The following is a 27553-nucleotide window of genomic DNA, read 5'->3' on the forward strand; positions in this document are numbered from 1 at the left end:
GCTTTTCTTAACAATTGTTACAAAATGCTTAAAGTAAAATGGATCATGTAAAGAATAAAACAATAAAATAAAAACAAAAGATAAAATATATGACATAAATACTCACATATGAACATCAATAAATGAACATGAGTACATAAAGACAATAATAAAACAATAAAACGTATAAATAAAAGAATAAAATAAAAGAATAAAAGTCAGTTAAAAGCAAGTTTATAAAGGTGCGTTTTAGTTGATGTTTAAAAGAAGTAAGTAAGATAGGTGACCTGAAACATCACCACCACCGTTGTTGGGTGAAAACCTTTTATCTCCACAATGACAACTACTCAGGAACTAAGAAACACAGCCATGTTTTTGATGACAATGCATTTTTGACATTATCCAGTGGGTTCTGAAAGGATTTCATAAGCCCAACAGGTGTGAGAATGTCCTCAACCCATAAAGGACCATGTAATCCTTCAGTTGCAGTGAAAACAGTGAAGAGTTACAAGGTTCTGACTGGACAACAGCAACATTACCTGCACTGTCAGGCTGTCTGACGCTTCAAAGGGGAAGGTTTTTAAGGTAGCACCAGTTCCAGAGATAGGTGATGTATGAAGGAATGTGGAGACAATTGGTAATAGTTTATGTTTTTTTTCTTCTATTCTCCTCTTCCTGGATAAAAAGGGGGCAAGGGAGGAGAGGAAGAGTTAAAAGCTATCAGCGAGCTCTCGTTCTCTGAAGTGCCTGTGCTATCACTTTGTCTTCTGAAGGCCATGGTTGTCTCTTATCTCTCATTTGGCAGACGCGGAGTGTCATTCTCTCAACTCGCTCATTAAGTGCTGTTTGGTACACCATTATCTTGATATATATTCCACTTATTCCGCAGAATAGGCTGATGAATCAGGATCTGTGTGACACCGCACAGGAGGTTCTTCCCCGCACTCATTGTGATTGCAGTCTATGAGGTAGAAATGATCCATAAATAGGCTAAGGAAGAGGTCTGACACATTATTCCAGAGACCATAAATCCAGAAATGTTTAGCAGAGATGCATAAAATGAATACCTAGTAGTGTAATTGAGAAGGTTTATGCAGGTATATTATACAGCAGAAGTTCTCAAAGTGGGGTCCGGGGACCGCCAGGGGTCCCAGAGGGTCCGCAGCAAAAAGAAGATTTAATTTCACTAATTAAACTAGAAGTTTAATTTCTTTTGTTAGCATGATGAGAGAATGTATAAGAATTACCATTTTCATAGGTTTGACTGCACCATTCCCACCTACAGTATAGACAGTTTATGCAATTCTTTACTAAAATATAATACATATATATATATATATATATATATATATATATATATATATATATATATATATATACACATATATATATATATATATATATATATATATATATATATATACATATATATATATATGATATATAATAATACAACAAAAATATTTTCCTTGGGACAAATATTTTCAAATGGGGTCCATGGTCCAGTGTGTTTATTTTTAGGATTCCATGACATTGAAAAGTGTGGGAACCCTTGCTGTACAGTGCCCACTTCTACCTATGGGGCAAGTAATCACTGACAAATGAGCAAATGGGAGCAGTAGGCAGACTGCCCAGTCCCACAAGCAGCACACTTCCTCAGCTGCAGCACACCACTTAATGTTCTGTAGGCTTTACAGTAGTAATGGGTCATTGCTCACTCATGAAAACATTGGCTGTGCAGTACTCAAACCTCGCTGTCGTGCTGCTAAACCTTCGCTCAGCCTTATCTTCTTTGCGAGGACACAGGCACATAATTTTAATCATAACCCTGACCTCGCACAAATCCGCTTTGTAGTTTCGGAATGTGGGTGTACGTAGCAAATATACTACTAATCCCAGGATCCTCTGAGTAGGACCATGATTTCTGGGACGGTGTTGCCAGGGGGAAGGTGGCGCCTGGGACCTGTTGGAAATGACAGCTGAAGAAATCGGATTTCACCACAGGGATCAAAACAGTAAACCTAGAAGATAGCGAAGAAACTCCCTCGCATCATTGTGTAAAGGGTGTGTGCCTGTTTGTAATATTTGACCGCTTTAGCCTGGTAGCTAATGATTTCGCTGTGATTCGCTAGCTCGCGAGCTAGCTGAGAGACCTGAGCTGTGTGCATGTGTGCATGTGTGTATGCATGAGTGTCAGTGTGTGTGTGTGCGTGCGTGGGTGCGCGTGTGCGCGAACGTGTGTGTTGCTGCACTTATCCTCACTGTCCCCACCTGTCATGTTAGCCAGCAAGCTAATTTGATGAGGCTAGCTGGCTAATATTGGCTAATAACAGAAATTAGCTGTCTTTGGGCGAGGCAGCACACATCGACCTTATCACTGCAAGCCAAATGATCTGCAAATAAGATAACAAGGATATGGATCCGGCTAATGCGGCTCAGGCTAACTTGTTATCTTATAGGAATCAATTCATTTGTAAAATTAGCTAACGTTGACTGTCAGCCAGCCAGCAAGTCGGATAATTAGCCTGGCTAATAGCTTAGCAGCTAACAGTTAGTAGCTGGCGAGCTGGCTAATTGACCTAGTTTTGTGGGGCAGGAGCCATGTTGTCATTCCACTAGACTGAGCTTTGTTTACATTTCGTAAGCATGGTTAACTTTTTTGGCTTATTACTTTCATAACATACCATTATATCTAGTTTATAAAGAACACAAATGCTTAATAAATGCGTTATTATTGTGTAAATGTTGTTCTTCCGCTAAGCAATATAAGTATTGCACAACGTGTACTTAAACAACTGGTTGCTAAGCAACATACAAGTACGTGTGTGGTGATTGTCGGTTAAAGAATGGTGGATTTAGCTAATGTTTATGGTACTGACCATTAGTGACATGTTGTGCTTGCAGTCCTGCTTCTTAAATACTTGTCATAAAGTTTCATTTTTATTATTAATCATTTTATTGTTATTAATCAAGCCTGTCACACCCACCATGTCAACATCACATTTTCCCCTATTAAAATTTTATGTTAGTTGCTGCCTGGTCATATGTCCCTCTACAGGTGGCTCTCAAAGTCACATGAAGCACATGAGGGCTCAACAACAGTAAATCAGGCCAAACATAGGCTGTAAGATACGTCCCTAAGACAGGTCAAACACAGGCCACCATTTGATTCTAGTCCAATGGAGTTAATATCAGCATTGTAACAGGCTCATTTGTCCCTTGGGAGACACCTTTAGGCACAGAAAAGGCTATTATTATGATAGCAAGACCTTTAACATGTATACTAACAAACCTAAAACCCTCTGCCGCTCCTCTCACCCCACAGGGTTGTAGAGATGGAGTCCCTGATGAGTGCGGTGGCGCCGCGCTCCCCGGCCCCTGCCAAGAAGCCGTCGGAGGTGGACTTCCGGTCGGGGGCCACCCTGGAGCAGCTGTCGGCCCAGGTGTCCGAGCTGGTGCTGCTGGAGCAGGGCGAGTTTGGAGACCAGACCGCTTTGGAGGTGCACACCGCCAAGGACTTCATCTTCAACATGCTAGGTAGGCGTGCAACACACATAGGAGAATGTCACTGACCCCCAGATTGATTTTCATGAGACCGCGGACCCCCCATTTGATAAGAATTTGCTCTAAGGAACCCCAGCTGAGGAGGTTTTTGTTGATGGGTATAATTTAGTATAGAGTCATATAACTGTTTGTACTACTGTTTGAGTAGCTGGGGTCAAAATAGTGATCCTTATATATTCTCCCATTGGGCCCATTGTCTCGTGAATGAAATAATTGGGAAATGAAATATTACATTCCTCATTTTGCTGGGGACCCCCTGGAAGTCCCCGGACCGCACTTTGGGAACCACTGCTATGCACACACTATGCAGGCGTCAGAATCAGAATCACTCTAGTTGCCAAGAGTGATGAATGTGCAGAAATTGGTCATGGATTGGCGAAGAGAAATATTTATAGTTTACAGAATTTTACCATAGATACTGACATAACGTGAAAGGGACAATAGAACTTCACATACAAAGCAAAATAAGGTTACAAATACGATTGCAGCTGTAGAGGGAACTTTAGTTCATTAGTCCGGTCAGTAGTGCATTTGTCTGGTGTATCATGAGGTTGTTGAAGTATACTGAAAAGAATGAAATAAAATAAATAAGGTGAACTGGAGAAACTGTGTTCCCAAGGCTGAAAATTGTTGCAGTTTGCAAAGCCTGAAGGATGCAGCATGCAGACATTGTAAGCAGTGCAAGATAGTAACAAATAATAGCTCAGGCAGTTGGTGATATAAGAAGCGCAGCCGAGTATCTTCAAGCTACACTTGTCAACCTCACAAGTCGTCGGGTCCAAATGCCAGCAAGATGTAAACGCTTGAAAAATGTGAACTCCAGTAATCTTGTAAGGTGACCTCACATCAGTAAACTGCACACAGCGTGCTCGTGTTTACCACCCCGGCCCGTCTGTGATGCTTTATACCCGAAGGATACCAAAGAGACGAGAGAGGAAAAGATCTAACGTCGGTGAGTCCGGCTTTCTCTGCTCACTGCTGTTTAGGAGACAGTTTGGATTTCACTCTGAAGTTTTGATCTGTCACTTCCTATTTGTGGAGAAGTGTACATACCCGACACCAGAATAAAATTTGGGCAAAAAGGGCAAAGCTATGCTGTCTCAATTAGTGGGGATGGGACGTTCTTCTCTGTTGCAGCCCCACTTTGTGAGTCTGAGTCTGAGTTGTTCTAAAACATGGAAGATATGTGTACTATATTGTGCAGACATGATCAACACTAAGGAACAGATGGGTCCTAGTCCCACTATAGACTTAGCCTACATTGAAATGATGGACCAGGTACAATATCTTAAATTTTCTCTTCTGATAGACATCTTGTCATCTTATATCTTATATGCAAATTAAGAGGCCTGGTAGGACACTTTGTCCAGTTACAAGACAAAAAGTGTTAATTTGATATCTTATACTATTGCCTTAGTTTGATTGCTAGTTAAGGCAGACTTGATGTAACAGTTTGTACAGCAACTTATAGCCAAACCTCAGACATTCAGTTGGGTTCCCAAACGGGCTTAATGAACAAAATCAGCTGTGATACCAAGATTTTACTGATTGTGCGCAATTAGAAGTTCCTAGCTGGAAGTGAACTTGAAACTTGCAAATTTGAAGTCTGTCAAATGCAAATTAGATTCTACATGGCACATTGGAATACAAACACATACAGTATATGGTTCATATTTTGATTTTAAGTGGCCCTAGGCTCTCTGTCATCCGTCCTTACTGAGGTACATGAAGGACCTCCATGACTGAGGGATGGGTTTGCTGAGGCAGTAGACAGAAGGCTCTCCCACACATATTGTTTATGAATGCTCTGTGAAAAAGTGAAGTGTGTTTGTTTGTCCAATAGGTGGCACTCTCCCCCCTCCCTGCCTTCCTCTGTCATCCCACGCTCCCTCCTGTCACCGTCGCTCCGTCCCGGCGCGCTGGAAACAAAGCGTCTCTGGCCCCCGTCCTGATAGATTTTCGTCCCCTTTGTTTTTTTCCAACTGTCATTCTCTGCTCGGTCATTTCTCCTCCTCTCGTTCTCTCAGCCTCCTTCTGTCTTTCCGCGTCTCCCCTTCGCATTGCTCATCCCTTCTTTTTCGATTCCCTTCTCTCTCTCTCTCTCTCTCTCCGGTGGGGCCCTCGGTGGTTTGTCATCTCGAGAGGCAGCACAATGCAAACGTCCGCAGTGGAACTAAGTCCTCTCTCCATCTCCCCACATCATCCCCGTATAACAATAGCCACGGAGAGAGAGAGGGCCTTGCGTTCGGCTCGGCCCATTGTTTGCCCCAAAATATCATAACAGGCGCTTTTTTTACTAATCCAGTCAAATATTGGATTAGCTGACAGCCAGCCCTCGTGGATCTCTGCGCTTCTTCTCCTCTGCTCCGCCACTCCTCTCCTCCACCAGCCGCGATAGCTTAATCAAACCGGCTGCCTCACCCCGGGGGAAAAAATCACACAGAATCCAAATTGTACCCAGGCCTATTTTTCCCCCCCATTTCATTGTATCACTGTGTACCGGCGAAGATTCCCTTACCTCCCTCTGTGATATCATAAACTTTTAACTCCTCTTTTTTTTTATGTGTTTTTCTGCATTTTCTTTTATTTCTAGTTTCATTTTTCATGCTCCCAGTGCAAGGCCCGACGCTTTCCTGTTTGTACCCCCCCTCCCCTCCCCTCTCCTCCCTCCCAACTCAGTTCCCGTCCTCTCTCTCTCTCTCTCTCTCTCTCGGTTGAGAGCCTCTTCTCCGGTATTTTCATGTCCCCGTTCCTCGCCGCCCGCTGCGACAGCTACCCGACTGTGTGAAGAGGGAAAAAAAACCCAAACTTTAGCGCTTCTTTTTAACAGAGGAGGAAGAGGGTTTGTGTCGTATGTAAAGTTAAGCACGCAGTGGTAGCTGCATTAGCAACGCCGCGCCTAACAAGGGGCCCGCTGAGGATGAAAGGCAGCGAGTATCGGCCCCTCGATGGAGTGGCCTTGTTAGAGCATGCTGGACTGTTGCAGGAAGCATCATCATCTGTATAGGTGTGTGTGTGTGTGTGTGTGTGCACGCTCCGCTCGAAGACACCAGCGGTTGTGGCTGTTCTTGCCAGGCTTTTATAAAGTTTGAGCTGCAGCGGGATCCCCACTGGGCTTTGCACGCTGTCAGGGAAAGGAGAGAGAACGAGATTAAACTCACACACACACACACACACATATACAGAGTGAGTTTCTTCACAGCCTGACAGATCCAAGAAGAGACTCTTATTTACCCTGCGTTTGAGTAAACACCATGGGTTTTGCCTTCAGGGAAGCGTGGTGGGGGCTACTGTATATATCTTTTGAGAAACAAAAAGCGTGATGAAGGCAGAAATAGACCGAGACTGCCAGCGAACCAGCAGATCTGCTCAACTCGTGTACCGCCGACCCAGCTTGCCAGATCTCTTATAGTTTGTTAGCCGGCTTGACAGGGTGCAGTTCAGAGTCCATCCCCCACCCCACCCCCCCCTTTACTGTCAGTTAAAGGGAGATTTTGATCAAAGTTTAAAATGTCACGGACACCGCCCCTGCCTCGCGGATAAAGACGTCAAAGCGCAACCCGGGCCGAGACGGAATACAAACCTTTCGCTCGCCGAGATTTTACAGAATCGGGCGTTTCACTCGGAAAGAGGAGCGGACATGGATGAAAGACACTCCGAAGTTCATGCCAGCCCAGCAGCCTGCCATGTTCCCTCTTCATGCAGCGCGCCAGATCTTCTCTTCGGCTGCCAGTGACCTCCGCTTCCCTCCTCCCTATCGGGCTCATTACATCAGCCCCCTTTGTGTTTTTTTGTTTTTCCCACTTCGGCCATTTAAACTGTATGCACGTTCGGGCTCCAGCAGCGAGAGGCGGAGGCGGTTAGAGGGAGGGGGGGGGGATGAGTGCTGGAGTCGGTCATTCCCAAGTCAAGGCAGGCACGAGTCAAGAGTTCACCTCCGAGCTGAGATGGAAAAACAAAAACCAAACAAGACAAACAAACAAACGCTGGTTTATGTATGTGCGTGTGTGTGTGAGAGAGCGAGCTTGTGCATGCGAGCCTGCATATTTATATATCTGTGTATCTATGTATCTTTGGTTGTTTTGTCTGCGTGCCAGTGGAGACATCCTCCTTCACAGTTAGGTAACCCCGGCAAAAAAATAAATAGAAAACCCACAAGTCAATCAGAGTGGAGTAGCAGAGACTACCTGGGGTTTTCTCTGGGCAGTAGACGATACCTTTATGTTGGGTATATTTACCTGGCAGCCAAGTTCTCCTCCCAAACTTTCCCCCCTCTCCAAGGGTACACAAACTTTGATGTGTTCTGTGCATATGTTATTTAGAGAGAAAAAAATATCCTCAATATACTCAACCATTGGAGTGGCAACTTCGCCCTTGGGAATGCGGTTCACTTAGCCGAGCTAGCCGCTGGCCTCCTGGACGGCATCTTCCTGGTAAATTGATGGTGATTGGATACCTAGCCACTGGCTGTCTCCAACCGGGGCCCGATGGCGCTGCTGGTCTTATCTGCCAAGTGATTTGCGGCATGATGGCGTTTCAACTGCTGCCGCCCGCCTGCTCCCTGCCATGTTGGACGGCCCGGCTTTGATGCTCCCAGTTGGGCTGTAGTTTACGGTGCGGGCTTGGAGTTGGGGGGCCCACACACCCACACGGCCACTCCAGCTGAGTAATGATGTGTTAATGCTTCCAGTTCCTCCACTTTGGATCTGGGAGCCTGCCTGGGTCTGGCAGCCCACCCAGTCCCTGCCCCCCGGGGCCCATCACTGCCATTGTTATTCTGTCTACATCCACCGGGGGCCGCTTTTGATAACGCTAAGTGTAGAGCGATGTGAGGAATTGTAGTCGTGCCCAGTGCATAGACACACACACTACAGTGTTGAAAAACTGCATACTCTCGGCCCTCCATGGCACGTGGTTGCCCATCCATGATCTAAACCATAATTAGAAAAATGTTTCTACAGTTTGAAAAAGGTTATTATCATAATGCAATCTAATGCTCAAAAATGACATCCACAGCTTTACTTCTGTGTGAAGAAAATACAGGAAGTACAATTCCAGTTTGCCACCAATAGCCACAGTTTGGAGGCCCGGAAAACCTGTGAAATGTCGTTGAAACAGCAACAATGTCAACATGACCATTTTTGATACCAGAATGACTCATGATGCACACACTGTCAATGTGGCCAGCTTCATTAAAACTACTGGTACCTAAATAATATGATGCTTAACTGATCTCTGTAGAGCAATTCTCCTTTCTCTTGCCCCTCCTCTAGACAAAGGTCAGAGGTCAGGGTCAGCTACAGAACCGCATCCCTGGTGCTGGTGGGAATTCAGTGTCTTGGTCAAGGGCACTTCAGCAGGGAGGATTCTTGCTTGAACCCTGGTCATTCGGTTGAAGGACTCTCTAACCACTAGACCACCCCGCCAATCAAAAATGTAAAAATGACACTCATATTCCAGTGGTAGGGGCTTATCTTTTGCTTGGCCATGGGATGGGAGTGTATATAGCAGCCATTAAAGTAGAGGTGTCGAGGTGGAAGGCATTAATGGCTTCCTACCGCCTTCCTCTCTGCAGGTGGTTCAGACTCACCGTGTCTGTCATCACTATCAGCCCTGTTTTCTGTGGTAAACACACATACACATTCGCACACAGGCATACACACACACACACACACGCACACCTGGCCCAATGATCTGAGACATCCACCCAATCGGATTAAATTGGAACATATCCATTCCACCTTCTTTAAAAGGCCTATTTTGAGCTAATCTCCCGGCTTGATATGAATTCATAAACGGCGAGCGAGCGGAATGGCTCACCTTTCAGAGGCTGGGCTGTCTGGGATTAATCCCGCTATTAGCGAGCGAGGGAAGGCTGCACGAAGTGCCTGTTGAAAAGCGACGATAACATCCAGTCGAGACTGTATTAGTCAAGACTCGTTTGTAATGGATCGAATCGCTCCTTTCGGGATGAGGCTGTTTTTAAGATTATTTTTATAGCGCTCTCTGCCGTATTAGATAGGTTTCCTGCTGAGAGCGACGGGAAAGATGGGAGACAGGTAGGGGGAGGACTTGCGACAAAGTTTGTGAACCAGATTCCAACACACAGCCACCAGCCCCTCCCTACCGAAGTGTCCTTAGCTTCCCTGGAGCAAGGCACTTAAAGGGTAACTTAGGTATTTTTCAACCTGGACCCTATTTTCCCAACTTTTTGTGTCTAAGTGACTAAAGGGGACAACGATTTCTGAAATTGGTCCAGTATTGAGCGAGATCGCTTCAACCGGCAGCCGCGAAACGAGCTGCAATGTAATCCCATGGGGCAAATCGCACCGTCAATGTACGTCCACTAACAGTGCTTGTTTTTGCCACTGACAGGCTCAGATTGTTATTATAAGTGTCTGACAACATTATGGAAAGGACCCTACAGAGAAATGAAACGTTTGATCCGGTCTGTGTGTAACCAAGTCTCGCAAGAGTTGAGTTGTTGCAGGAAGTCACACACAGACAGGATCAAGCGAAAGGTAAAGAAAAACGTTTCATTTCTCTGTAGGGTCCTTTCCATAATGTTGTCAGACATGCGATCATCATGAGAAACGCAAGAAGCACGAATGCCAAGGTTCGTGGACTGCGTACGGAACTCGTTCGCGTTCAGCCACACAGAAAGCGCGAACCAGGCGTTTGGCTGCGGCTGTACCAGGCAGCTCTCAGGTGTGATTGTGTGGAACTGTGTGAATGCGAGGCACGGCATTACTGAAAAAAAGACTGCGCTCAAGTCGACTTTCCCTGGATAAATAAAGGTTAAAAATAAGTACATAAGGATGCGATTACTAGCTTGCCCTACATCCCCCTTATAATGCGGTCTAGCTTATAGAACAGCGTCACCTTTTCAGACCCTCTCTCCCAGCAGCCTTCTCAGGCAGCGCAGCACATAGAAGTCCTCACCTTATTTGGAGGAATCCCATTTTCCAGAGATTTACGGCGCTATTTTTGGACTCTATCAAACTAGAGGCGTGTGGCTGAATATTCTCACCCTACTCTGGGTGTGATGAAATGGGACTTCTCTCCCATGCTGCTGCCTCTCTGCTTCGGGGGGTTTGTCCACTGTGTCACATTGTAGCTTCATCTCTAAAAGCGTGCATGGCTGCGTGCACTGTGTGTGTTTGTGTGTGTGTGTGTGTGTGCATGTGTGCATGAATCACGTTGCTGTGAGCTTTTCCATTCCAAATGAGCTGTATTTTGCTGTGTTTAGTGCTAACAGGTATGAACCAGAAAATGTGTCCACACACCCCTGTAAAACTCCACTGAATCCTATTAAGGAAAGTATTAGTGGTCTTCTTTCTATCTTTGACATACTTAATATCACAAATCACGTCTGCCCACAATCATACCTCTGTGAACTTTGTTAAAGGATAAGGCTGGTGTTTTTTAATGCATTGCTTACCGTCAACAAATCCTATGAAAATAACAAAATCAGCAATGATTTTGTTTTGCCAACAAGTCTCGTCCATGTAGCCGATGCCCAATGAAGCCATGTCCCAGCAGCCATAGAACTCCATTGTATTAAAAAAACGACTAAAAACGCGTCAAAGAGCCATGCCGTTGCTCTGGGCAACATATTTCATCATCGTGATGCACCGGGTTGGCCGACTTTTTCTTCAAACAACTTAATAAGCCGGCTGTAAACAAGTTTTCCATCTCAGGAAAGTAGTTCCATAGCACCAAAAATAGTCCCCGGCGTAATGAAGAATGTGTTCCCATTTGAATTTGAATTTGTAATAACTGCAATAGTCTGACTTTTCGTGGTAACAGTTAGCGATTTTTAAAATTGAAACTATGTCTTTGTGATCTGTATTTCAAGGTTTTTGGCTTACAGTTGGAGCCAATGACTTCTGGATTGACGGCTAAAAACGGTACGTGGGAAATCAGAAAGTAACGGGAGTAGAGCAAACGCATTGTTGATTTTGTTATTTTCATAGGATTTGTTGACGGTAAGCAATGCATTAAAAAACACCAGCCTTATCCTTTAAGGTTTGATGCACAAATTCTGATCACGATTCTGATGAGGACTGGTCATATGCTCACAGGGAATTTCTCTTTCCAGCGGCAGTTTCTTTTTCTTGTTATTTTCAGTGGAAAGGTCATGCTGTCATACCTTCCAGACACTACTGAGAGCTTAGCATGTTTTAGAAATCCAGTATATTTTAAGCGAAAGAGTGCCACGCTTCAAATAGGTCTTCAGTAAGAGCCACAAGTTGTTCCCCCAAACAAGTACTGTAAGGGTATAAACGTTAAAATCAATTACATAAAACCAAGTCTATAAAAGTCCATTAGAAAAAGCAATTTAATTAAAGGTGCTACATATAGCATTTTGTGTTTCTCTGCCCTCGATAACAGTGAAGATGCATTCTGACGAGGAGTTAAAGTAGTTAGAATAGTGGAATTGTACGTTCAAAGTAAAACGGTTCCCGTTTTGTAAGCAGTCCAGCAGATTCCCGTGAAATTCATCCCAGTGGCTTACAGTGTAAAATTAAGTGTAGAGGTACAGGCTGCAAATCTTCTTGGGGATGTTCTCGTTTGTTTAAGGAAATGATACTTGTGTCTCAAAATGAATGTGGTGATGATTTATTGATGTTAAAATGCTACATGTAGCATCTTTAAAATAACATATTGACTTTGCCAGTCTTATCTCCTCGGGCAGGTTGTTCCAAAGGCCCTAGCAGCAAAAACATGATCGCCCTTGATTGCTCGATAGCAGCAAAAGCATGATTTTTAACTGCCAAGGCCTTCTGTGTGGCATAGACCCCACCAGAATTGGTCAGTAGGTCTGGTTTGTCTGTCAAGGCAATGCGTTGTTTCATATTTCAGGTGATGTACAACTTTGCGCGCGACTCCATTGCGACCAATCGTTTTGGCCTCAATCATGCCATTTTGACCGTACACACTCTGTCGCATCTGTTTCTTCAAGGGTTAGCTTTAAGATACCATATCTCAAGCTGCACTCTGGCTCATGTAGGGTTAAAAACCTCCATGATGTAGTCAGGGGCTAGACGAATATGAAAATGTACTCTAAAATGGACTGGCAGCCAGTGTAAAGAGGCTAAAACTTAAGATGATGTGCTGAAATAAGACATAACGTCGTCTCAAGGAGTGTGGGTAACAAGCAGATTCACAAGCAAATATAGCGAAGAGAGGAACAAGTAGACATATTTGACATCAGCATGTGTGATGGCATGTCTCCAAAACGCATCAGTCTCTCGCGAAAAGAATTAAATCTTAAATGGAACAAAGAACCTTCCCGGCAACACTTTGATGTTCGGTTTCATGTGACTCCCAAGAGCGCTTTCTTTTCTTGTCTTGACACATCAAGCTGTTTTTTGGAAAATCACACTTTATGAGCAAACCATCTGTAATGCATGAGTCACTTTTCAACACATCCGAGTGTGGATCAGTCGGGGTCAACACATCCTGGATTCTTTTAGCTGCGCTGATTCTGCATCTGGGCTTACTGCTCAGTCCTCCTGCCAACAGATATGACAATTAAAATTACAGCACAATTGCCCATATGTCATGATCTAAATCTCCAAATAAGAGAATGAAGAAAGAGAAGATTACCCCCACATCTTTTTTACTGGAAACACTGGATCAGATTCAGGCCATAGTGTGGGAAAGCCTTTACTGTGACCACTCTCTGAGGCTGATGGAGTAACCAATAGCTATCTCATGGGCCAGTTTCACAGACATGGAACCGGGTCTAGTCTGAGAGCAAAAATAGTTGCACTAAAAAGTTCCTTCTAATGGAAATCTACATTCAAAGACATTTCTTACAGGATTAGGCTTAATCCGTGTCTGTGAAACCAGCCTAGTCTGTCTCCATTCCAGCTCTATTCTCAGTATGTGTGTGTGTACAGGCCTATGTTGGTGTGTGTGTGTGTGTGTGTGTGTGTGTGTGCGTGCTGGCAGATGCCCAGTAAAGCAGCGTGCGGCTGTTGATTTGAGAGTTTGCATTAAAAAATAGATTGCGTTCTTTGGAACATCCTCAAACTCCTGCAGCCAGTGTGGAGATTGGAGAAGCCTTGCTAATTGACACACAGTTTTTTCCTCAGCTCTCTCCTCTTTCTCTCTCTCTCTCTCTCTCTCTCTCTCCCCCTCTCTCTCTCTGAAGCCCCTGTTGGAGAGATAAGACACTCTTTATTCTCTTTTTCATCACTCTTTTCCTCCTCCTCGCCTATTTGACCCAATTTATCAGCGGCAGATAAAGCCAAACAAATCAGAGAAGTCACAGCTTTAAACTCTTTGCCCTTTGGCCGACTTCTGATCCGCTCTTCCCTGTGACGCTCTCTCTCTCTCTCTTTGATCTACCCATTCAGCGCTTCCCTCCTCCTCCTCTCCTCTCCCCAACTTCACAGATTTCAATTTCTGATAATCGATTGGTCATAATTTGTTTCACAAGTCGCATGCGCGCGCACAAACGCGGACCTCAAGTAGAGGAGATGCGAGATAAGTGTGTGTGTGTGTTGGGGTGAGTGTTGGAGGACGGAGCCCTGGAGGCCGTTCCAATTTCTAACCTCACATAGCAACAGTATTGAATATGTGAGGAAAGTCAATACTTGTCTCAATGTATATTTGGAGGCACCCTGTCTTCACTGGAGATGCATGTGACGTTCCCATTAGATAACTTAAAAATTAGATTTCCCACATTTTCTCATTAGCGAAAGACAGCAGAAACAGAGAAAACATAGTTTCTCTTAATTTCCGTTCCTGCAGTCGCCTCGGAGAGCTCGCCAAACGCATTATTTTTTAATAAGTGACAGTTACAGGGTTGCTAATAGAGGAATCCTGAGGAACTATGGTGTCTGGATGAGGTGCGGTGGGAGCCACAAGCCCAGCCAAAAAGAGAGAGAGAGAGAGAGAGAGAGAGAGAGCTGCAGTGGTCTAGTCGGGAGACGACTGGAGCCCGAACAAGGGAGGATGAGCTGATTCCTCTGCTGAGGAACGAGCGGATTCAAAGCACGCCGTCGCATACTTTTCCTCTTCATCTTCTCCCCTTCTCTCTCCGACTGCTCCCCCAGTGGCAGCGTCAAATGAGACGCTTTCATTTTGTTCCGCTTCAAAGCGAAAGCGCCAGAGAGATTCTCTTCAGCAAGTTCGACTTTGACTCCCACTTTACTCAGACTCCCTTGCTCATTTTTGGTCTCTAGATTTTTTTTCCCTCCCTTCTCACCTAGTTTTTTTTCATTTTATTCCCTCAAACTGTGCTCTAACTTTCTGTTATGACATAGCCAAAGATTGCGTGGTATTCTCAGGAATGTGTGTGTTCCTCACTGGTAAAATGCTGTAATTAATTTGATCACTGTTTGATTTTTTATTTGTTTTTTGCTCCTCTTCATATTGAGGTGTGGATAAGTTGTAAGCATCATTGACTCTTTCCTTTAATCTTGCCTTGTGTCCACGCTTGTTACGACTGCTATCACTCTCCCTCCCTCTCTCACTGTTTGTCACATGTGCACACACACACTTCTGCACACAAACACACACACACACACACACACACATACACACGCCTCTACATGAAAACAGCACGGGGTGTCCGGCCACTAGGGTTGTGTGCCCCTTGTAATTGGATGAGGGGAATCGCGTTAGGAGCTTTGCGCCCCCAGCCATGGCCTGCCGGCTTGGTCTGATGCCCCCGTTTCAGCTGTCTGCTACTGCCCTGGAGGGATAAACACACACGCACACACACACACATGCTCTTTCTCCCCCACCAGAGGGCACGAAGGGGGTCCCGGTCGCCAAATCGCCACGTTTTACCTCCAACCTACCTACAGCTCTAGACCGGGCCAGGCCTCTGCCACAGTATCAAGCCTTTCTCAGTCGCTCTCTTAAGCTGGCAAAACATAATCTACTTGACTCCAATACTGCGGCTCCCATGGGCCCAGAGCCTGGGAAGTTTACAACACAGCTAAGTAGCCATAAAGGGATTTGGTGGCTCGGGGTTTTCTCATATAAACTGTTTAGGAGAGGAGAGTTTGAGGGTTTTGCTTTTTAGCACTCTGGGAAATGACGGTGCAGCCGGGCCTAAAATGGGACGGGAGCGGGATCGATAGGACATTACTGGCATTGAAAGTTTGACTTTGACGTTCCCTTTTACTCTCTCGCTCATTTTCAATCTATATTTCCCTATTTCCTTGTGTGAGCGGGGCTCTCCCTCTCTGCCAGTCGTGATCCGGTGCCCCTCTGTTTGGCTGCTATATGTGGACACTCTTGACTTGGGTAAACTGCCGGTCACTGAGGGAGCAGTTAATTTCACACACGCGCTCTCCTCTGTCAATATTACCGCAGCTCCGGCTCATAAATATATGCAGTACCTTTCAAAACAAACTTAAGCCGCGCTTCCGGAAAATTTTATATGCTCGTTGCTCGTGGAGCTGCTGCCTTCTGTCTCTGTAGCCGGTGTGCGTACGCCAGGGTGTGTGGATGAGCCTCTCCGTGCATGTGAATATGAAATGCATTTTAATGTGTGTCAGTGTGTGTGTGTGAGAGAGAGGGAGAGAGAGGGAACACTACTCCAAAACTTTACGCTCATTGCTCCTAGCAGCGGTTCTGCTCGCGTTTCTGCACATACCAGTGCCTTTGAATATGAATTTTGCTGAGTGTGACTGATTGCCTCGTCTCCCCCCCCCACCCCCACCACTCCAGGCTTAGTCCAGAAGGTGGACCAGCGCCTCCCGGTGGCCAATGAGTACCTGCTGCTGTCGGGCGGCGCCCGGGAGGGCGTGCTGGACCTCAACCCCGAGGACCTGGGCGACTACGCCAGGGGGGCCGACTTCGACCTGGACTTCACGCTGCTGGTGCCCGCGCTGAAGCTGCACGACCGCAACCAGCCGGTCACGCTGGACATGAGGCACTCGCCGCCCTGCCACTCGTGGCTCAGCCTGCGCCTGTGCGACTCCAGCACCCTGTCCCGCTGGAGCGTCTGCTGCCAGGAGGAGAACGGGCTGCCCCCCGAGGAGGAGGACGAGGAGGAGGAGGGAGAGATGGGTAAGGAGGAGGAGGAGGATGAGGGATAGGAGGACAGTATAGTGATGAGTTGAGGAGGAGGGTGAGGGTGAGGAGGAGGTAGAGATGGGTAAGGAGGAAGAGGAGATGGAAGAGGATGTGAGGAGGAGGAGGGAGAGATGGGTAGTAAGGAAGAGGAGGAAAGATGGGTAGAGACAAAAGGGTTGAAGGGAAAGACAAGGGGGTAAGGAGTGGGTAGGTAGAGGCATAGATGAGGATGGATGCAAGAGTAATGGGTTGGGATGATCAGTGCAAGGACAGAGGAAGAGGAGGGAGGGCAAAATGGGTAGGAAGAGGAAAGAAGGAAAGGATGAATGGATGAAGCGAGAACAGAAAGAGCAGCAGGGAGTGGAAAGTGAAACGATGGGAGGAAAACAGGTGCAAGAGGAGGAGGGGCGGGACGGGACTGATGAGAAATTGAGAGACGAGGATGGGTAAGCAAGGACGAGGAGCGGAAAGATGGAGAGATGCGTAAAGAGAGACAGGGGGAGGAGAGGAAGAGGAACGGGGTAACGATGGTGGGTGAAAGGAATTGGGGGGGTGATTGAACTTGGTTACGGTAATTTGATGCACGATGTTGTGATGCAATTTTGCCCGGCTTCTATAACTCTTCAGCTGGGCGGAACGAGAGACGCCTCCCACTGAAACATTTATGAGCGTAACTTCACAATTGAAAAGTTCGAGCCGCCGCGCGCTCGTGAGTGTGAAACTTCCAAGATAAGAAAAAAGCAATGACGTTTACTGATACGGATCTCTTTAATTTTCAGCAATTTGGAAAATACGTTTCACACATTTTCTGACGTATTTTCCTAGTTGTATCACAACAGCGTTTCCCACAGGCATAAGAAGGCAGGCATAGTCAACAGCAGAAACAGATGCCACATGCATCACAGCAAGTGCTTAATAGCTGCATACTGTGTACACATATTATGAGTTCAAATCTGATTTGAATCTGTTGCAGCATGGGCATCCCCACCTCTCTCTCATTTTCCTTTCCTCTATACTGCATAGGTACAGGACAGGTATCTAAAGCTCTATTCAAACTGGATAAGTATTATTGGGGTAGGTCCTGGAATTGTAATTATTACCAACAGCATCTGTAATTTTAATCCAGTGTTAACCTGCCATGGCCATATTTTTTACAAGTACAGAAAGGAAAGCAAGTGCAAATGTGCTCAGTAGTGCGCAGCTTTAATGTGTAATCGATATTGCTTCAGCGTAGTAAGATAGTGATCCATGACTGTACACACAGAGCCAGTGTAGCAAGATTGTGATCCTAGTCGTCCTGGCGCCAGCGCAGCAAGATAGTGATCCATGACAGTGGCCACAGAGCCAGTGTAGCAAGATAGTGATCCGTCACCCCTAGACACCATCCAGCCAGGATCAGCAGCGATTAGTCCTAATCCGGAGCAATTGCCTACTGTTTTTTGACAAACTCGGAGCAGATTGTCATAACACATGTAGGCAACAAGCTCAGGCAGCCTGATGGAGGCGGAAGCATAGGGGATTTTTGACCTCAGTGCAAATGCAACATGGAGGGGACGCATGCAAAGAATAAAATCAATAAAATCCCTTCGTAAATGAAAATGTTGCAACTTGATGTGATTGATCTCTTGTATGGCAGCCTTTAGTAAGTAGGTAGCTATTTAAAGGAATAGTTCACCCCAAAATGAAAATTAAGTCATTATCTACTCACCCTCATGTCAGTAGACATGACTCCATTGAAGTTTGTAGGACCACCAAACTCACAGCGAGTTAGTCTCAGCCTTCACCCAAACGATTGAAGTTAATGGGGCCATTTTTCACAGCTCCAAAAAAGCATAAAATGCCCCAACCTGAGATGGGACTACAGGGCCTCACTCACTATGTGATTGGTGGTCCTAGGAACTTTAATGGAGTTTTGACAGACATGGGTGTGAGTAGACCATTTTCATTTTGGGGATGAACTTTTCCTTTAAATCTAGATTCTAGTGTCACAGACAATTGAGCAATTGTTCTTGTGAAAGAAAGTTGTTGGTAATAGCAAAAATAATGCTTGTTTGGCCAGCCAGCTTGCACATAAAAGTGGATGTGTAGATTATGGTTTGCATCTGGTCTCTGAGCAGTAATTTGAAGGAAATAAAAGAGATCTTTTTCCCGTGTAAGCAGTCCTCTGATGGAAAGACCCATAGCATTCATTCCTCCTCCTCTTTCCATTCCCTCCCCAGGTAAAGGCTCCATCCCCTCCCTGGGTTCTCCTCAGTCTCTGGACGGCTGCTACTTCTCTCCGGCCCTGGTGACAGACTGGTTCTGGGGCGTGGTGAGCGAGGCCGTGGAGGAGCTGAGGCGCAGCCCCCAGAGAGGCATCCCCATCCCGGACCGGCTGGAGAGGAACGGGCCCCTCACCACCATCATCCTCCAGGTACAGACTAGGCGCTCCGACGTTGAAACCGTGATAAAACGAAGGCAGTCGGACTCATTATGTCGGAATCGATAAGAGACGGCAAGCTGCTTAACTTTCGCATTCTGCTCTAAAATTGCTCGTTTAAAGAGGACATTTTTGTGGAGCGAAATCAATATCGCAGAAAATTGCAGCCTGTAAATGTGTCTTGCATTTTTTTCATAAATGTTAAAATGATTGTTGAGAAAATCACTCTGCGACAGCGTTGTTAAGGGGAATGGAAATTTGGGGGCCGAGACGATGAGATCCTAATAGTCTGCCGCCGTCCTCCCCGCAGGCCGGCTCCAGCCGGGTGCTGTACGACCTGCTGCCTGTGGTGTCCTTTAGGGGCTGGCCCGCCGTGGCCCAGGGCTGGCTGACCGCCAACCACTTCTGGGATGGCAAGATCACAGAGGAGGAGGCCATCTCCGGCTTCTACCTGCTGCCCTGCTGCTCCCCGCTGGGCGGCCGGCCCGACAGGGAGTGGAGGCTGGCCTTCTCACGCAGCGAGGTAAGGGGATCGTTCCTCCAGCATTCCTTGTGTCTTTCGTTTCTTTCCCCCAACTGATTAGGTCAGATGAGCTGAAGACTTGAGAGTCGCTGCAACATGTGTCCACTTGCTCCATGCCACCTTGCATCAGGGTTAAAGCATCAGCGCAAATGTTATGGTTTTCATCAAGTTCTCTTTCTTTGTCGCTTTCTTTACTCCCTCCCTCTTTCCTTTATCCCTTCTCTCCTACTGTACATTCCTCCCTCTCTTCCTCCGTCTCTCATCATTCCCACCCTGTATCTTCCCTCTTGTTCCTCCCTAATTCAGTACTGAGAGTTGTCCTCTTTCTCCCTCTCTTACCACCAGGTTCAGTTGAAGAAGTGCATCCCCTTCCCCATGGCCCAGGCCTTCCAGGCAGCCAAGGCCGTGCTGTCCCGCATCCTGGCCCGCCCGCGCACCGGCCTCAGCCCCTACCACCTCCGCACCCTGCTCTTCTGGGCCTGCGACCGGCTGCCCTCCGCCTACCTGTCCTGCCCCGACCCGGACACCCCCGCCCGCCTCCTCCTGGGCCTCCTGGACGACCTGGCCCACTGCATCCTGGGCAAAAACTGCCCCAACTACTTCCTGCCCCAGTGCAACATGCTGGAGCACCTGTCGGACGGCCAGGCGCTGCTCGTCGCCCGCAAGCTGGCCCACGTGCGCTCGGACCCCAGCGAGCACCTGCGGGCGGCGCTGGACCAGGCCCAGCAGGCGGGCCAGCTGAAGAAGGAGGCGGCGGCCGGCACCAACGGCCACGGCTCGCCCGGGCACCACCCGGCCAACGGCATCATCTCGCCGTCGGAGGACAAGCTGGCGCAGCGGCTGCAGCAGCTGGTCACCGAGAACCCGGGGAAGTCCATCTCCGTCTTCCTGAACCCCGACGACGTGACCAGGCCGCACTTCCGCATCGACGACAAGTTCTACTGACCGGAGAGAGGCGCGGCGGGGGGGGAAGCGTGCGCTCGCGTGTCCCGGTCTTACAAACACACGCTCTGAAAATGCACACGGTTTGTGACGCAAAGTCGGAGGGAAGGAGGCTACACTGCAGGCCTCGAACCAAACACACTCTTCCTGTTTTCCACCCCGAGGCTAAACGCTAACAACGCTAACACATCAGAGCCTTGCTGCTTGACAGACTCTTCAAACCAAAAAAAAAAAAACACACACATATGTCCTACTACTGACAGGAGAGAAATGACGTCCGACTTGGCGGAGGTTACAGAACAGACGAGACGTCTCCGAGCTGTTGCCACGGCGACGGCCCGCTCCTAACGAGCCGGCCTTAACGAGACTTTTCAGCTGGTGCTACAAAGACGAGGGCCGGCTTTAGTTGTGAGAAATGAGCTCCATGGAGAACGACGCAGAGGGAGCGTGTGTGTATGTGCGCCCCAAAGGGTTTTCATATATTACTTACACTTCTAAAGAAAGAGGGGGGGAAAGACTCCTTGATTGCTGAATTTCTCCTCTTTTATTTTTGGCCCTGATCAGAGCGGGCGATTGCCGAATTCGAAAGGAAAATCAAGGTACGGCTGATGTAACTGAATGTAATGTTGCGAGGAGAACTGCCTAGTCTTTGAACAAAGAGTTTCTTTCTTCTCTCTTTCAACCGCGTCTTAGTCCTCTTTCTTGACCCCCCCCCCCCCCACCCCCACCTCCCTCCCTCGCGTCTCACTCCCTTTCTTTGTCTTTCTCAGGTATTTATAACGTCGCTCATCGTTTTTTCTATGTAAACGACTCCTTAGAAAAGTCTCTCTCCCCGTGTTTCGACGGCACTTATCCCGATCTGTCCTCGAGTGCAGCATTTCGTCGCGCGATGGAATGTACCAAAGAGCCTCCACAACTCTTCAGTCTGCTGACTCAGAGTCAGCCTCGCGTGTCCCCAAAGTTCTGATCTTGAACCAACTTGATGATCTTACCGAGTCATGATCAGCGTATTGATTTGCCTTTTTTCCTTCTAAAGCTTGAAGCGGGTTAAGATTGCAAGGGGATGGGGATGTTAACGTAATTAAGCTGATTGGTATACCAGTATACTACAATGGTATACTAGTACTATATGATGATACTGTAAGATTTGTGAAATCTTGATATCAGGGCCATTGAAACTCATTCAAAACCCTGTGTATATTATAAAAATCAACAAACAGACCGAAGAAAAGAGATTTTTCTTAATTTTTGAAAGGTTTTGGAGATATGAGGATGTAAATCAACAGCTATGATGTGTTATATACAATGTCTTGTCGACAGTATCTGGATTAAACCGAAAGACAGGTACAGAAATGTAGTAGGGCTCGGGCTATTTGCTGGCCGATTGTATTGTAATTTAGCTACTGTATCCGCTCGTCGCGACGATGCCGAGGTACTTTACTGTCAAAAAGTCCAGTGGAGGGACTAGTGTGTAGAACGACTGGCTATTATTTTTTTGGTTGAAACTCTCCCACGTTGTTATTTATGTGTTTCCGATTCGATTTCCGGGCGCCAGGTTCTGACTTGACTGGTTCTGATAATTGTCCCCTGTCTCCTCTGCTTGGTTGGTCTTTTTTAATGAGCTTTGTGTGTGTGTGTGTGTGTGTGTGTGCGCGTGTGTGTGTGTTGAGAGACGAACCACACAGCAGGATGCAGACCGACACCCAAACGCTGCCCATTGAATTATCCCCTCGGCGGGTGTCTGTTAGTCGCTGGGCCCTATCTTCCCTCGCCAGATGTGAGTTATACACAGGGGGAATGGAGGGATGGAGGGAGGGATAGGATGGCGGATGGATAGAGGGAGACAGGCCAGCCTCTGGTCCCCTTTGAAGAGATTTGCAGCGGGAGGACGGGGGGCCTCGCGGGGCCCCGGGACAGCTTCCTCTCTCCGGGACTGTCGCTGTCTCTCTCCCGGCCTGTTTTCCTCTTCGTCTCCGTCTGTCGTTCTCTTCCCTCCCGCTCTCGTGTTTCGCTTTCTCTCCATATCACTGACCCTCCTCCCGTCCTGTGTCTCTAATTTTCCTTTTCTCTTTCTTCTCTCTCCCTCCGTCCCATCTAGACCCAGAGGGGAATCTCTCCTCTCCTCCTTTTTTGTCTTTTTATTATCGGATGTGTAGACCCGCAGAAACCACTACCACTCCAACTCTGTTTACACTGTTAGAAACCACATTGCCGTATCGCCACTTGGCTGATTTGAGTTAGATGATTGCCTGCTGTACAGCCAGTCAGTGATGTGGTAAATGAAACAGTGGGTAATCTATGACCTCCAGTCTGTGATCATCATAAGGCAAAAAACACAAATCAATTATATTTTCACAAAAGCATTCATTTCTGTTTTCCCTTTCCATTTACATGAGTTTGATACGACTTACTATGATGTATAATACAAATTCAAGACATAAAGATTCATGTCAGCCTGAAAAGATGGTAAACTATTCTGTAAATTAAAAGGTGTGTAACCATAGTGCTACTAGCATATGATTGGTTACAGCCACATTTGACACACTACCAAACAAAGTAACAGGGTGATGGTGCTTAACATGGGCCAACGTGCAAATAGATGAACTTCTGCTGGTGTGTAGGCATAGGCAGTTTATTTTTCCTTAAGATAGAAGTATAGACACATCTTAGTCAATTGTGTGGTGCAATTGGACGGTACAATATTGGTACTTCCAAGTCTGGTTCTGTTTACTACTGAGTTAAGTCAGTTTTTGGATATTGTCTGTACCGGCAGTGTGAGTGTGTGTGTGTGTGTGTGTGTGCGATTGTATGCACGAACTGAACCGGAGAAAACCAAAGCATGTCGTTGAGGTGGTACAGAATGTCGACTCACCCCGCAGAGAGGAACCGGGGGTGTGTATTCAACTGCCATGTGTCAGAGGAGTGTGTGTGTGTGTGTGTGTGTGTCTTTCAGCACTTTCGGCAAAGGCGGGCCAGATTTGCCGTGACCCAAAATCATACGGAAGTGTTTAAAAGTTGAAATAACGGCGTTGTTGCAACATTGGAAGAATGTCGCTGATGTAGACACTTTGTTCCTCACACACAGCTAATGAAAAGTACTTGCTCAATGCCCCCCACCCCCCACCCCCACCCCCCCACCCCCCCATCTAAAGTTTGAGAGTGTTGAAATGTTTAAAATGTGTCAGGCGTATGTCTCACTTTGTACCTTAACGGGCCAGGTTAGAGATTACTAGACACTGGAAACAATCAATTTATTTTCTGTGGAAAATTGACTCGTACACATTGAATCTTTGTGGAGAATTATCAAATCCTGTATGTTACAATGACAGCATCGATTTCTACGTTATGCAATCTAAACCCCTATAGACCGGCCTGTCCGTTACAATGCCCACTGTCATTGTACTTTAGTGTACATTTAGTTGTGAAATAAGGGGGAATGAATATCTGCTGGGATTGCATGAAATAACAGTCGACACATTCTCACTGTTCCATATCAGCTCCCAAACATCAAATGTGCTATTTATGAACATTACTATTTTTTTGTGCTAAACTACTGATGATCCTATTTCAAATTGTATCACGATAACCACAGTGGATAAATACCTGAACAAATACAATGAATGTATCCAGTTTACCTCCCTCAAATCAAAACACAGCCGAATCAAATGTTTTCACAATATCTTTTCTGGTCTTTATTCAAGTGCTGAAAATCATATATCCTGTATTATTCAATCACTCCGCAGTTTGGAATACTGACTTTCATATCTCTTTTATAACTTGAGTTCTTCCTCTTTTTAATAAGTGCAAATTTATTTTCTCTGTTCTCATGACTGATTTGCTGTATTTATTACTGTTATGTTTTTTGGGGGGTTTATATTGATTGATCTAGAAGGGTACTGCAGTAGCATGAAATAAATCACTACATTTCAAATCACACTGTCTGCTTCATTGTGAAAATGCATTCGTTATATATGCAGGCTTTTTTTTATGCAGTGTCATAAGATGTTAGGAAGCGGGATAATTAAAAGAAAGACCTCTCCCACCTTCTGTAAATCTTGTTTATAGTTTGACAGTGGCCTCCAGGCAAGATTCATTTGACTTGCAATACACGTTCATGCCAACAGAGGGCGCTCCAAGACAGTGTTTGCGTTGGCAGCGCTCTACCCTGAGTCTGTTCTGCTCTGTCACACTGTGTGTTAAGAGAATTGAGGGATAAATCCACAGCACAGAGGGAGGATGCTCCCGTCCGACATCACACACGCACACACAGTTAATATAAAAATACCAGATACTGATTGGTGAATGTACTCTATGCCAACTGCCTGAGGAGAGCAGAAGGGCAATGCAGGACATGGTATTGCATTTGGTGAAGTTATGTCAGGTGAACAGAATTCATTACTATACAGAAAATGATTCATGTTGTCTATATTCTAATCCAAAAGATCCTTGATCCTCATAGGGAAATGATCTTTTCTCTTGCCTCCTCGTCCACATGGAGGTCAAAGGTCACGGTCAGCAACAGAACAGCCCCGCTGGAGCTGGTAGGGAGTCAGTGTCTTACTCAAGGGAACTTTAGCAGGGCGGATGCTTGCTGGTAGGACATTTTCCCTTAAGACTGTATGTGTGTTTTATGCTTCATCCTCCTCTCAGGTCTCCCTGCACACCGTGGTTGAGGCCTCCGTTACTCCCAACTAGAAATATTAAAGAGAACCTTACAGGACACCATACATTGTCACAGTGTTAGCTTAATAGCTGGTAACTATTGTTTGACATTTTCTTTATCATTTTAAAATGGCATTTATGTGTTACTACTGTTGATTAAATTACAATTTAGTCGCTTAGGTGACACTCTTATACTAAAGAACTTACAACAAGAGAACAGGTAGGTGGTTCATTGTCTTGCTTAAAGACACTTCTACTGTACACATGTAACCTGTTTATAGAATGGCCTGCCACACTAAAATCAACAATGATTTGCAAAAGTCATTGTCAGAGCAACAGTTGCAGAAAACGTACACTAAAATGACTATTCAGCAGTGTGACGTTTTGAGACGACGAACCCTTTTGTCTCAAGGGTTTTGTGGAGAAGGACTATGATGTCATCTATCCATTACGGACATGGGATCTCTATAGGTTCTCTCTTTGTTGTGGTTCAGATTCCTTGTTCATCTTGTGCCATACAGTGTAGAGGCACTTTCACTCTGTTTGTGCATAATGATGAGAGATGAGACACCAGGCTCATTATGTGGAGAGTTTAACCACAGATGACTCATGGACCAACAGCTCTAAACTTCTCAAAACAAACACACATTAGTACATACTGAACTGTTTGCACAATTCCCCAAAAAGTTCAGCACAGAATGAGAATAGATTCAGACATGAAAACACAGGCATGATTAAACAATGGTTATGTCCATAAAAACACCAGGCAAGGCAAAGTAATGCTACTCTCTGAAGGTAAATAGACTTTGGGGAACCTTTGAAAAAGGGTTCATAAGCACTGATAGTACTTCCAAGAACATCTCGTATATCGTGGTTCTTCAAGGAACCCAGATATTTCTGCTAGTGAGGAACCCTAAGGTGCTTATTGACTCCCTCTGGATCTTAGAATACAACCCAGTCCCATAAAATTTTGTGAAATGAACCCAAACTCAGATTACATGTTGTGGACACGAGTTCAGTGAACATTCTGTTCCTCCACCATGAATTGGATTATGTGACAATAGCACATGAAAAGGTTAACTAAAGGTTAAGTTTAGTCAAGTAAAGGTTAGGGTTAGGTTTAGGCAACTAAAACTTTGGTCAGGGTTAGGTTTAGGCAACTAAAACCTTGGTCAAGGTTAGGTTTAGGCAACTAAAACTTTGGTTAGGGTTAGGTTTTAGTCATGGTTAAATAAGAAAAACACTTTTGCGAAAAATGTAAACTTCACTCCCAGTAGAAAATGTCTTAGGAGTTGGGAATTGAACCCAGGTTGTTGGAGTTGAAGGTAAGTGTATCCGTCCATCCACCACCCCGACTACTGTTTCTTGTGTGTCCCTCATGTAATCCTTTGCTAGTGGGGGAATGTATTTCTTGCGCTTTTTGTACAGGGAGAACATTATCTGCACTTCAAGACATCGTGCTCATTTCATGAAACTTCAGGAGACAAGGCTCAAGAATGCACGATGAACCCTTTTAGAGTGTAGTGAGTTGGCTCCTGTTGTACTTGGTATGAGGTTTATGATCATGAGACTGTGTAGCATAATAGATTTTCTGTACTGTAGTGTAGTTAAAGCATATTTCAGAGATGAACTGTACTGTTAATAGTGTAGGTGACATAGTATGAGCTGGGCATAACAATGAGTTACTATGAACAGTGTGGCTGTTTCCCCAGGCAGTTCCTGACTCTGGAAATATTTGGATATTGTTTATCATTAGTTGTTTGACAATGGCACAGATGTTTGAGGTAGCAACAGAGAGCAGCATCATTTCCCATTAATGCCCCCGAACCACACACGCACACACACACTGACACCAGCAATCTGTTGATGCCTATTAGGCAGATTATGAAGCGAGGAATTTCCTGGATCGTGTGACTGACGGATGTGACTGTCCACACTCTGACCTCAATGGATGCATCCACTGGCCAATTTGAACCAGGGGGATGGGAATAGAAATGTAGTACTTAACTTGGCTTGAAACTGCCTTTTCAAAGTCTTTTTCTTTCTGTTTTATATGAAAAACTCCACCAAGTATGATCATTGAGGCAATTTTGAAAGATGGACCCACTTTTTGGTATTAGTAGTATGGATAAGTTTTGATATGCTCCAGTCTGGGTTTTCATGTGGAATCAACAGACTCAGTTCGACTTGATCAGGTCTTGGCCTCTGCCTCAGCTTCAGTGGTCTACAGTCCTGAATGTTGAACAGGTTTTTTTTCATAAGCATTTTTCCTAAACCTTTGGAATTCCATCCAAAGACTAGACTAGATTAGACAAACCAAGTGGACTAGACTGGAAATAATTAGATGAAACAAGTACACTAGACAGGACTGAAGTGAACTGGACTCGACTAGACTAAACTGAACTGGACCGGCCTGGACT

General features: G+C 45.8%; 1 protein-coding gene across 1 annotated transcript; it reads left to right on the forward strand.

Moving 5' to 3' along the window:
* Positions 1–1934: 1934 nt before the first annotated feature.
* Positions 1935–20474, forward strand: tmem102 (transmembrane protein 102). The gene is made up of 6 exons (XM_071916269.2): positions 1935–2043; positions 3305–3516; positions 16240–16581; positions 18807–19000; positions 19317–19529; positions 19875–20474. Exons 2-6 carry the CDS (start codon positions 3315–3317, stop codon positions 20472–20474), a joined length of 1551 nt encoding a protein of 516 aa, XP_071772370.1. The 5' UTR covers positions 1935–2043; positions 3305–3314.
* The last annotated feature ends 7079 nt before the right edge of the window (positions 20475–27553 follow it).

The sequence above is a fragment of the Centroberyx gerrardi genome, chromosome 23 (assembly GCF_048128805.1).
Source record: "Centroberyx gerrardi isolate f3 chromosome 23, fCenGer3.hap1.cur.20231027, whole genome shotgun sequence".
In the NCBI taxonomy this organism is placed as follows: domain Eukaryota; kingdom Metazoa; phylum Chordata; class Actinopteri; order Beryciformes; family Berycidae; genus Centroberyx; species Centroberyx gerrardi.

Bases quoted from the DNA above. Each gene is read 5' to 3' on its own strand.
- tmem102 (XM_071916269.2), top strand. From the start codon at position 3,315: ATGGAGTCCCTGATGAGTGCGGTGGCGCCGCGCTCCCCGGCCCCTGCC. The intron at 3,517-16,239 runs GTAGGCGTGCAA...CCACCACTCCAG, and splicing joins CTTCATCTTCAACATGCTAG to GCTTAGTCCAGAAGGTGGAC. The intron at 19,530-19,874 runs GTAAGGGGATCG...TCTTACCACCAG, and splicing joins TGGCCTTCTCACGCAGCGAG to GTTCAGTTGAAGAAGTGCAT.